General features: G+C 45.0%; 1 protein-coding gene across 2 annotated transcripts in view; it reads left to right on the top strand.

Moving 5' to 3' along the window:
* Positions 1-12073, top strand: part of arhgef49 (Rho guanine nucleotide exchange factor 49) — a 153369-nt gene that overhangs the window by 137595 nt on the left and 3701 nt on the right. For both annotated transcript variants that reach the window (XM_072579936.1, XM_072579937.1), the window contains exon 6: positions 9331-9476. In XM_072579936.1, coding sequence (XP_072436037.1) covers positions 9331-9476 — 146 coding nt within the window. The remainder of the gene's footprint in view (positions 1-9330; positions 9477-12073) is intronic.

The following is a 12073-nucleotide window of genomic DNA, read 5'->3' as shown; positions in this document are numbered from 1 at the left end:
TCAAAGCAATATAGCCAATTAAACATTTTGATATGTAATCCCCATTGCAAGGTAGGAAATACAGCAATCAGTTTGAAAACATCAGGGTCCCACAAACAGAAGCGCCTTCTTCAGGAAGGTGACGGAACCTGAAGCGTTAACTCCGCTTTCTCTGCACAGATGCTGCCAAACCTGCTGAGTTTTTCCAGCAATTTCTGATGTTGTTCCTGATTTCCAGCATCTCCGGTTCTTTGGGTTTTTTTTTCCCGACAAACAGAAATTTGATATTAGCCAAATTACCTACCTTTTGTTGATTGAGGGGTACATATTGGTCAGATACCAGTGCAGTATCCACCTAAAGCAGAGGTGTGCCTGTCATGGGAGTGTTCGATGGGGGTCAATATGGAGGCAGCTTTACTTTGTATCAAATCTGTGCTTTCTGTACCCTGGGAGCATTTGATGGGGGGACAGTGAGCTTTACTTTCAGTTTTAAACAGGACAGAGAGGTTTGCTTTTAGTTTAAAAGAGTATAGGTACATTTACTTTCACTTTAAAAGCGATGAGAAGTTTTACTCTGAATCTAACCCTGTGCAAAACCTGTCCTGGAAGTGTTTGGTTGGGACAGTGTCGAGAGAGCTTTACTTTCAGCTTAAAAGAGGAGAGAGAGCTTTACTTTCAGTTTAAAGGAGTAGAGAAAGTTTTACTTTCAGTTTAAAGGAGTAGAGAGAGCTTTACTTTCTGTTTAAAGGAGTAGAGAGAGCTTTACTTTCTGTTTAAAGGAGTAGAGAAAGTTTTACTTTCAGTTTAAAGGAGTAGAGAGAGCTTTACTTTCTGTTTAAAGGAGTAGAGAAAGTTTTACTTTCAGTTTAAAGGAGTAGAGAGAGCTTTACTTTCAGTTTAAAGGAGTAGAGAGAGCTTTACTTTCTGTTTAAAGGAGTAGAGAAAGTTTTACTTTCAGTTTAAAGGAGTAGAGAGAGCTTTACTTTCTGTTTAAAGGAGTAGAGAAGGTTTTACTTTCAGTTTAAAGGAGTAGAGAGAGCTTTACTTTCTGTTTAAAGGAGTAGAGAGAGCTTTACTTTCTGTTTAAAGGAGTAGAGAAAGTTTTACTTTCAGTTTAAAGGAGTAGAGAGAGCTTTACTTTCTGTTTAAAGGAGTAGAGAAAGTTTTACTTTCAGTTTAAAGGAGTAGAGAGAGCTTTACTTTCAGTTTAAAGGAGTAGAGAGAGCTTTACTTTCTGTTTAAAGGAGTAGAGAAAGTTTTACTTTCAGTTTAAAGGAGTAGAGAGAGCTTTACTTTCTGTTTAAAGGAGTAGAGAAGGTTTTACTTTCAGTTTAAAGGAGTAGAGAGAGCTTTACTTTCTGTTTAAAGGAGTAGAGAAAGTTTTACTTTCAGTTTAAAGGAGTAGAGAGAGCTTTACTTTCTGTTTAAAGGAGTAGAGAAGGTTTTACTTTCAGTTTAAAGGAGTAGAGAGAGCTTTACTTTCTGTTTAAAGGAGTAGAGAAAGTTTTACTTTCAGTTTAAAGGTGTAGAGAAAGTTTTACTTTCAGTTTAAAGGAGTAGAGTGAGCTTTATTTTCTGTTTAAAAGTGTAGAGGGTGCTTTACTCTGAATCTAACGCCCTGCTGTGCTTGTCTGAGAAGTGTTTGAAGTGGTTGTTACGACACTGGGTAAACCTCCCCTACTAATTTCAACCAGCAGCACAGGAAAGATTTGTCTGTGTGGAATCTGTGAAAATTTGAGAGGCAAAGACCTATTTAAAGTAAAAATTAACAACTTTATTTTTTAAACTCTAACAGAGAATAATTAGCTAACAATTATTTACAACTCCTTTCTCTATCTTTTACTTTCCCCTCTACAGTCCTGGTGTGATAAAAATCCCGATTAATGTTTGCAAAACAAAAGTTCTTACCTCAAAACCAGGCAGCTTTCAGTTCTTCTCTGTATCCCTGCCTTCTTTTCTTCTTTGTGGGGATTCTGCTTCATGGGACTTTGAGAGATAAAGGTACCTTTAGGAGAGCACTGTTTCTGTAAGCTGTCTTGTTGGTGCTGGCTGTTCTTTTTGCTGCTCTAGGTAACTGTCACTGCAAAGCATCAGATTGTTTCATTGGTTTTAATATTGTCAAAATACCAAATTCAAACTTGATTGCAGTTTGGTCTCTTGGGGCATAATTTATACCGGGGAGAAAGTGAGGACTGCAGATGCTGGAGATCAGAGCTGAAAATGTGTTGCTGGAAAAGCGCAGCAGGTCAGGCAGCATCCAAGGAGCAGGAGAATCGACGTTTCGGGCATGAGCCCTTCTTCAGGAATGAGGAAAGTGTGTCCAGCAGGCTAAGATAAAAGGTAGGGAGGAGGGACTTGGGGGAGGGGCGTTGGAAATGCGATAGGTGGAAGGAGGTCAAGGTGAGGGTGATAGGCCGGAGTGGGATGGGGGCAGAGAGGTCAGGAAGAAGATTGCAGGTTAGGAAGGCGGTGCTGAGTTCGAGGGTTGGGACTGAGAAAAGGTGGGGGGAGGGGAAATGAGGAAGCTGGAGAAATCTGCATTCATCCCTTGTGGTTGGAGGGTTCCTAGACGGAAGATGATGCGCTCTTCCTCCAACCATCGTGTTGCTATGGTCAGGCGATGGAGGAGTCCAAGGACCTGCATGTCCTTGGTGGAGTGGGAGGGGGAGTTGAGGTGGTTGGGTTGGTTGGTCTGGGTGTCCCAGAGGTGTTCTCTGAAACGTTCCGCAAGTAGGCGGCCTGTCTCCCCAATATAGAGGAGGCCACATCGGGTGCAGCGGATGCAATAGATGATGTGTGTGGAGGTGCAGTGAATTTGTGGCGGATATGGAAGTGTCCCTTGGGGCCTTGGAGGGAAGTAAGGGGGGAGGTTTGGGCACAAGGTTTGCATTTCTTGCGGTTGCAGGGGAAGGTGCCGGGAGTGGAGGTTGGATTAGTGGGGGGTGTGGACTGATGAGGGAGTCACGGAGGGAGTGGTCTTTTCGGAACACTGATAGGGGAGGGAAGGGAAATATATCCCTGGTGGTGGGGTCCGTTTGGAGGTGGCGGAAATGACGGCGGATGATACGCTGTACATGGAGGTTGGTGGGGTGTTAGGTGAGGACCAGTGGGGTTCTGTCCTGGTGGCGGTTGGAGGGGTGGGGCTGAAGGGCAGAGGAGCAGGAAGTGGAAGAGATGCGGTGGAGGGCATCGTCGACCACGTCTGGGGGGAAATTGCGGACCTTGAAGAAGGAGGTCATCTGGTTTTGGAACTGGTCCTCCTGGGAGCAGATAGACAATAGACAATAGACAATAGATGCAGGAGTAGGCCATTCAGCCCTTCGAGCCTGCACCGCCATTCAATATGATCATGGCTGATCATCCCCAATCAGTATCCTGTTCCAGCCTTATCTCCATAACCCTTGACTCCACTATCTTTAAGAGCTCTATCCAATTCTTTCTTAAATGAATCCAGAGACTGGGCCTCCACTGCCCTCTGGGGCAGAGCATTCCACACAGCCACCACTCTCTGGGTGAAGAAGTTTCTCCTCATCTCTGTCCTAAATGGTCTACCCCGTATTTTTAAGTTGTGTCCTCTGGTTCGGCACTCACCCATCAGCGGAAATATGTTCCCTCCTGCCAGAGTGTCTAATCCTTTCATAATCCTATACGTTTCAATCAGATCCCCTCTCAGTCTTCTAAAGTCAAGGGTATACAAGCCCAGTCGCTTCAATCTTTCCGTGTAAGGCAATCCTGCCATTCCAGGAATTGACCTCGTGAACCTATGCTGCACTCCCTCAATAGCCAGAATGTCTTTCCTCAAATTTGGAGACCAGAACTGTACACAGTACTCCAGGTGTGGTCTCACCAGGGCCCTGTACAGCTGCAGAAGCACCTCTTTGCTTCTATACTCAATCCCTCTTGTTATGAAGGCCAGCATGCTATTAGCCTTCTTCACGACCTGCTGTACCTGCATGCTTGACTTCATTGACTGGTGGACAAGAACACCCAGATCTCTCTGAAAAGCCCCTTTACCTAATTTGATACCATTGAGGTAGTAATAATCTGCCTTCCTGTTCTTGCCACCAAAGTGGATAACCATACATTTATCCACATTAAAGTGCATCTGCCATGCATCTGCCCACTCACCTAACTTGTCCAGGTCACCCTGTAATCTCCTAACATCCTCATCACATTTCACCCTACCACCCAGCTTTGTATCATCAGCAAATTTGCTAATGTTATTGCTGATACCATCTTCTATATCAAATACATATATTGTAAAAAGCTGCAGTCCCAGCACGGATCCCTGTGGTACCCCACTGGTCACTGCCTGCCATTCCGAAATGGAGCCATTAGTCACTACCCTTTGTTTCCTATTAGCCAACCAATTCTCTATCCAATCTAGTACTTTGCCCCCAATACCGTGCGCCCTAATTTTACTCACTAACCTCTTGTGTGGGACTTTATCAAAAGCTTTCTGAAAGTCCAGGTACACTACATCCACTGGATCTCCCTCGTCCATCTTCCGAGTTACATCCTCAAAACATTTAAGAAGATTAGTCAAGCATGATTTCCCCTTCATAAATCCATGCTGACTCTGTCCTATCCTGTTACTATTATCCAGATGTGCCGTAATTTCATCCTTTATAATGGACTCCAGCATCTTTCCCACCACTGAGGTCAGACTAACTGGTCTATAATTTCCTGCTTTCTCCCGCCCACCCTTCTTAAAAAGTGGCACAACATTAGCCGCCCTCCAATCCTCAGGAACCGACCCCGATTCTATTGAACTCTGGAAAATAATCACCAGCGCATCCACGATTTCCCGAGCCACCTCCTTCAGTACCCTGGGATGCAGGCCATCAGGTCCCGGAGACTTATCAACCTTCATGCAGCGGAGACGAAGGAATTGGGAATATGAGATGGCGTTTTTACAGGGGTCAGGGTGGGAGGAGGTGTAGTCTAGGTAGCTGTGGGTGTCGGTCAGCTTATAATAAATGTCCGTGTTGATTCGGTCGCCAGAGATAGAAATGGAAAGGTCTAGGAAGGGGAGGGAGGAATCTGAGACGGTCCAGGTGAATTTGAGGTCGGGGTGGAAGGTGTTGGTAAAGTGGATGAACTGTTCAACCTCCTCGTGGGAGCACGAGGCAGCGCCGATACAGTCATCGATGTAGCGGAGGAAAGACTGGGGAAGCTTCCCCGGTCCCCAACGCCTTATCTTCACCATGGACATCCAGTCCCTGTACATGTCCATCTCCCATCACGAAGGACTCAAAGCCCTCCGCTTCTTCCTTTCCCGCCGTACCAACCAGGACCCTTCCACTGACACCCTCCTTCGACTGACTGAACTGGTCCTCACCCTGAACAACTTCTCTTTCCAATCCTCCCACTTCCTCCAAACCAAAGGAGTAGCCATGGGCACTCGCATGGGCCCCAGCTATACCTGCCTCTTCGTCAGATATGTGGAACAGTCCATCTTCCACAGCTACACTGCCACCACCCCCCACCTTTTCCTCCGCTACATCGATGACTGTATCGGCGCTGCCTCATGCTCCCATGAGGAGGTTGAACAGTTCATCCACTTTACCAACACCTTCCACCCAAACCTCAAATTCACCTGGATCGTCTCAGACTCCTCCCTCCCCTTCCTAGACCTCTCCATTTCTATCTCTGGCGACCGAATCAACACGAACATTTATTATAAACTGACCGACTCCCACAGCTACCTAGATTACACCTCCTCCCACCCTGTCCCCTGTAAAAACGCCATCCCATATTCCCAATTCCTTCATCTCCGCCGCATCTGCTCCCAGGAGGACCAGTTCCAAAACCGTACAACCCAGATGGCCTCCTTCTTCAAAGACCGCAACTTCCCCCCATACGTGATCGACGATACTCTCCACTGCATCTCTTCCACTTCCTGCTCCTCCGCCCTTGAGCCCCACCCCTCCAACCGCCACCAGGACAGAACCCCACTGGTCCTCACCTACCACCCCACCAACCTCCATATACATCATATCATGTGTCGTCATTTCCGCCACCTCCAAATGGACCCCACCACCAGGGATATATTTCCCTCCCCTCCCCTATCAGTGTTCCGAAAAGACCACTCCCTCCGTGACTCCCTCGTCAGGTCCACACCCCCCACCAACCCAACCTCCACTCCCGCACTCCTGGCACCTTCCCCTGCAACCACAAGAAATGCAAAACATGCACCCACACCTCTCCCCTCACTTCCCTCCAAGGCCCCAAGGGATCCTTCCATATCCGCCACAAATTCACCTGCATCTCCACACACATCATCTGTTGCATCTGCTGCACCCGATGTGGCCTCCTCTATATTGGGGAGACAAGCCGCCTACTTGCAGAACGTTTCAGAGAACACCTCTGGGTCACCCGCACCAACCAACCCAACCACCCCGTGGCTCAACACTTCAACTCCCCCTCCCACTCCACCAAGGACATGCAGGTCCTTGGACTCCTCCATCGCCAGACCATAGCAACACGACGGCTGGAGGAAGAGCGCATCATCTTCCGTCTAGGAACCCTCCAACCACAAGGGATGAATGCAGATTTCTCCAGCTTCCTCATTTCCCCTCCCCCCACCTTTTCTCAGTCCCATCCCTCGATCTCAGCACCGCCTTCTTGACCAGCAAACTTCTTCCTGACCTCTCCGCCCCCACCCCCACTCTGACCTATCACCCTCACCTTAACCTCCTTCCACCTATCGCATTCGCAACGCCCCTCCCCCAAGTCCCTCCTTCCTTTTATCTTAGCCTGCTGGACACACTTTCCTCATTCCTGAAGAAGGGCTTATGCCCAAAACGTCGATTCTCCTGCTCCTTGGATGCTGCCTGACCTGCTGCGCTTTTCCAGCAACACATTTTCAGCATAATTTATACCGATTGGCCAAATTTGAATTTGTTTTTGTCTCATAGCAACCCAGGTACTGCTAACTGCTGGACCAATTGTTACATTGTAAATTTTCCAGTACTCTCTGTGCTTCTCTAAGTCCTTGCTGGCTTTTCAACTCTCTTAAAGGTACAGTACACCTTTACACCTTCATAAGTGTCCAAGAGAAAGAGGAGACCCTCACATTTGAACTTGACAAATAATCACGTGTGAGCACCTTCCATTGGAAAGCAATTAGAATAAGAGGCCCTTTCCTCCCAATCTTTGATATAACTAATCATAAGGCAAAAAGTAATCCACAAATGGTAATTCTGGCTGAAATTGGTAAACACCAAATGACCCAGAGATTGACCTCAGCCAAGCACCCTATTATTAGCCTGAGCCACCTTTGCTCACACTGCCTAGTGACTGGGGGAAATTGGCATCTAAGCAGTGATCAGGAAATGTAACTTAATGAAATCAGTGATCAATTTCAAAGAAGCCCTAACCACACTCAAAATACGAATCCTGTAGTTATAATAATTTCAATTCTATCCTCTGCATCTTATCTGTCTGTGTATAGATAGCAGAGACAGTAAATTCCAACCAAAGAATCATAGGATAGTTACAACACAGGAGACCATTCAACCAACTTTAATAGTGCTGGCCCTTTGAAGGAACCTAATTCCATCATCCTGCCTTTGATCTCCAGCACCTGCAGCCCTCACTCTCTCTCCTAGTTGATTTCAACCTCACTGCAAAGCCTCTTCCAAGGATGCCCATCTTGAAGAAGTTCTCCTCCTCTCTCTACAAAGATCTCAGTGAGTCCCTCTCTCACTGCAACCCCCAAGTCCTCTCCTCTGCCCTGAAGCTCTTCCGTCACGTCCTCTAGCAGACTCTCCATCACTGCCCTCCCTGACCTGACCTATCACCTTCTCCCTCACCTTCATCCATCTATCAATTTCCCGGCTACCTCTCCCCCAACTCCACCCCCCTCCCATCTATCGCTCAGCAACGACCCACAAGCCTCATTCCTGATGAAGGGCTTATGCCCGAAACGTCGATTTTCTTGCTCCTCGGATGCTGCCTGACCTGCTGTGCTTTCCCAGCACCACTCTCTCGACTCTTTCTCCTTTACCTCGTAACCCTTCACATTATTTTCAGATTATAATCAATTCCCTTGACTGTTTCGACTGGACCTGTCTCCACTACATTCTCAGGCAGTGCATTCCAAACCCTAACCATTGACTGTGTGAAAATGTTTATAGGCTTATAACTCTCCCTCTTTTTTTTAACCAATTATCCTATTTCTGTGTGCTTTTATTTTCAATCCTTCCACCAATAGGAACACTTTCTCCTTATCTAATCTGCAATGACCACATAATTTACAGCAGTGTTTACATAAACAGGCCATTCAGCTCTCTGGTCCCTGCTAGTACACATGCTCCACTTCCTTCCATTTAACACAACAGCATTTCTTTCTATTCCATTCTCCATCAGGTATTTATCCAGCTTCCCCTAAAACACATCCATGATATTCCTCTCAATAATCCCACATGAGTTTCACATTCTCCACACTCAATGGTTACTTATATTTACCTATCAAAGAGGATCTTATGAAGATACCATGGATGCTGCTGACTAGTGTTTAAGGGAAACGAGTCTGAGTGTGATGCTGAACTGTACAAAGAAGATCTCTCATTTTTACAGATTTGGCTGATGCGAACAGTGGAATGGGGTTATCCTATTAAGTATCATGAAGATCTCCAAGCTAGGTGGACAAAATACCCCACAGAGAATCCCATTGGGTGGTATTGCCTGGGTGGGCACACACAGAAAAGGGGCCATAGCCTTGATTGATTCAGAGCCTGAGGACTTTCACGACAAAGGCTGTCAAGTGAACAAGGGTCACTTTTAGAGATCATGGGAGAGTGTGGAAATTGTATGTCAGTGTTCATCAGCAAGTTCAGGAGAGGAAAGGACAGAAATGAAAAGGTCAAACGATATTATTATACCTTGCACTCGCAATCCAGTCACTGTGGTCTTTGTCCTTAGTTGTGCTAAGTCCTGCTCAAACATTCAAACAAACAACTCTAGTATTCGAACACTTATTTTTAATTCCCTCTGTGGCCTCACTATCCTTTCTAACTGCCTCCAATCCTCTGGAATATCTGCAGCTCCTCAAGTACTGGACTTCCGGGCTTAACAAATTTGACTGCCCAATCGTTGATGACATCCTTGGTTACTGAGGCCTGAAGCTCTAGAATCTCCTTCCCAAACCTCTCTACATATCACTTATCCTTTTAGATGCTTCATAAAACCAACTTTTCTGACCAAGGCGATCCTGTGACTTGGTGTCAGATTTTTGTTGAAATGGTTATGCAAAATGTTGTCAGACATTTGACCGTGATAATGGCACTCTATCAATGCCAGTTGTCATTGTCTTCTTACTGTTCTTTCTTTTGAATATGTTGCCAGGATGATGAGGACTTTTTAACTGTGTGCATTGGCGAAATGTTCCTTGAGTTTGTCAACATGCTGCCAGCATTTCAGACTTACTGCATCCATCAGTCTACCTCCATCAACATGCTGAACACACTGGAGAAAGAGAAGGAACTCCTCAGGTAAAAACCACCAAACCTCTTCACAATTTGTAGAACCATAAATCACAGAGAAGCATAGGAGCAGAGTAGGCCATTCAGCCTATTGGGACTGCTCTACCATTTACTACAATGATGGATGGTAGAACACCTCATTGCCTTATATCCACACAACTAACACATTCAGTTTACCATATGGAAATATAAATATTTAATCCTCTAAATAGCCCCAGATACACACACACATAAACAACTCACTGACTAGTGTAGTAAGAGAGACAGGAGAGGACGAAGCTGAGAAAAGTTCACAAGAAAATTGAACCATGGAGCAACTCATTCTTTGACCCTTATTCAGAGTTCAGTAAAGTGATGGAAGGGATCAAAACCTGTACACCATCTACAAGACACAGGGAAGTCTGATGAATTACTCCTCATTAGCCTGGATGGGTGCAGCTCCAACAATACTCAAGACACCATCCAGGGTAAACCAGCCCACTTGAATAGCACCACATCCCCAAATATTAATTCCTTCCACCACCAAACTCAGTAGCAGCAGTGTGTACTCTCCTCTCACCTCACCTCACCTCTGGAATTCAGCTCTTCTGTCTGTGTTTGAACTAAGACTGTACTGGGTTCAGGAGTTAAGTAGCCCTGTGAGATTCAAGAACAGCTTCTTCCTGGCTATTATCAGATTTGTGAATGAATCTCTCGTATCTGAAAGTTGATCTTTCCCGCTCTTTCTCTGTGGCTGTAACACTATATTCTGCATTCTGTTCTCTTACCCTGATGCATTCATGCAAGTTATGATTTGTCTGGTTGGCAGGCAAAACAATACTTTTCACTGTATCGCAGTACATGTGACAACAATAATAAATCAAATCAAATCAAATCCCAAACTTAGTGTCAGTGAGCAGGTTATTGCTGAGCAGAGGCTGCTTGATGGCTTTGTTAGTGATCTCTTCCATCACTTTACTGATGATTAGCTAGTTGGATTTGTCCAGCTTTTTTTATACATGGTAATGTTCCACATTGCTTATGTGTGTGTGTGTGTTTGTGGCTATTTAGAGATTAAATATTTATATTTCCATATAATAAACTTGAGTGTGTTACTCAGTTTTGCACTTCCTTTCAATAAGCCCTATTTTATAACAAATTAATAATTTTGTGTTGATTAATCTTTATTTAAACAGTAGACAAAGCAAACGACTTGTCATATCAAAAATTGGGTGAAACAAAATTAAATTGGTCTTGTGACCTGCAGAGTAAGGGAACTCGAGTAAAATGGTGCACTCTTCCCATCCTGGTAATAACACAACTCCCTGACTAGTGTAGTAAGTTACATATGGAAGAGAGACAGGAGAGGATGAAGCTGACAAAAGTTCACAAGAAAATTGAACCATGGAGCAACTCATTCTTTGACCCTTATTCAGAGTTCTTATTTAGTTGGGGAGTTTGGAGAAAGAATTAGAGCCATACCTTTCAGAAGTGAAATTAAGGAAGAATTCTTCATACAAAGGTTGATAGAAATTTAGAACTCTCTTCTGCAAATGGTAACTGACGCTGGGTCAATCGATCATTTACATCTGAAATTGTTTGATTTTTATTAAACAGGAGTATACCATCAACAAGATGCACTGCAGAAATTCAATACTCCCTAAACAGTACTTTCCCGACAGGAATCAGTTTAGCTCAGTTGGCTAGATTGTTGGTTTACAGTGTGATGTCAACAGCGGGGGCTCAATTCCCGTCACCAGTTTGAGGTTACCATGAAGGATTCTCCTTCTCAACCTCTTCCCTCACCTGAGGTCTGGTGGCCCTCAGGTTAAGTCACCACCAGTCGCTTCTCTCTAACGAGTGAGCAGCCCCTATGGTCTGGTAAGACTATTGTGATACAGTAACTTTCCCTTCTCACGACCACTGTCATCTACAAGGATTTATGAATTTCAATTAGATTACTTACAGTGTGGAAACAGGCCCTTTGGCCCAACAAATCCACACCAACCCTCTGAAGAGCAACCCACCCAGACACATTCCCCTAACACTACGGGAAATTTAGCATGGCCAATTCACCTTACCTGCACATTTTTGGACTGTGTGGGAGGAAACCGGAGCACCTGGAGGAAACCCACGCAGACATGGGGAGAATGTGCAAACTCCATACAGAGAGTTGCCTGAGGCGGGAATTGAACCTGGGTCTCTGGTGCTGTGAGGCAGCAGTGTTAACCACTGTGCCACTGTATGTAGCAGATACATGGGAACACCACCATCTGCATGCTCTCATCCAAACTTGTAAATATATCACTGTGTCTTCAGTGTCTCTGGATCAAAATCCTGAACATCTTTCCCTAACAGCGTTGTGGTGGTACTAACATCAAACATAGTGCAGCAGTTCAAAGAGACAGTTTGTCACCTTCTTTAGGGCATTGAGAGATGAGGAATAAATACTGACCCAACTAGCTACAGCCATACTCCACAACAGAATAAAAGAAACATCAGGTTAAAGGGATAAAAAGATTTTTTTCTGCAGAAATTAACCTTTGTCCAATAAGTCTTAGTGCTTGAAGGCAAACAGGATAAGTTTGAGATGTTCAGAGATAGTTGTTGGTCTGATTTTCTCGCAC

The sequence above is a fragment of the Chiloscyllium punctatum genome, chromosome 10, assembly GCF_047496795.1.
Source record: "Chiloscyllium punctatum isolate Juve2018m chromosome 10, sChiPun1.3, whole genome shotgun sequence".
Taxonomy (NCBI): domain Eukaryota; kingdom Metazoa; phylum Chordata; class Chondrichthyes; order Orectolobiformes; family Hemiscylliidae; genus Chiloscyllium; species Chiloscyllium punctatum.
This window is presented reverse-complemented; position numbering and strand designations above follow the sequence as displayed.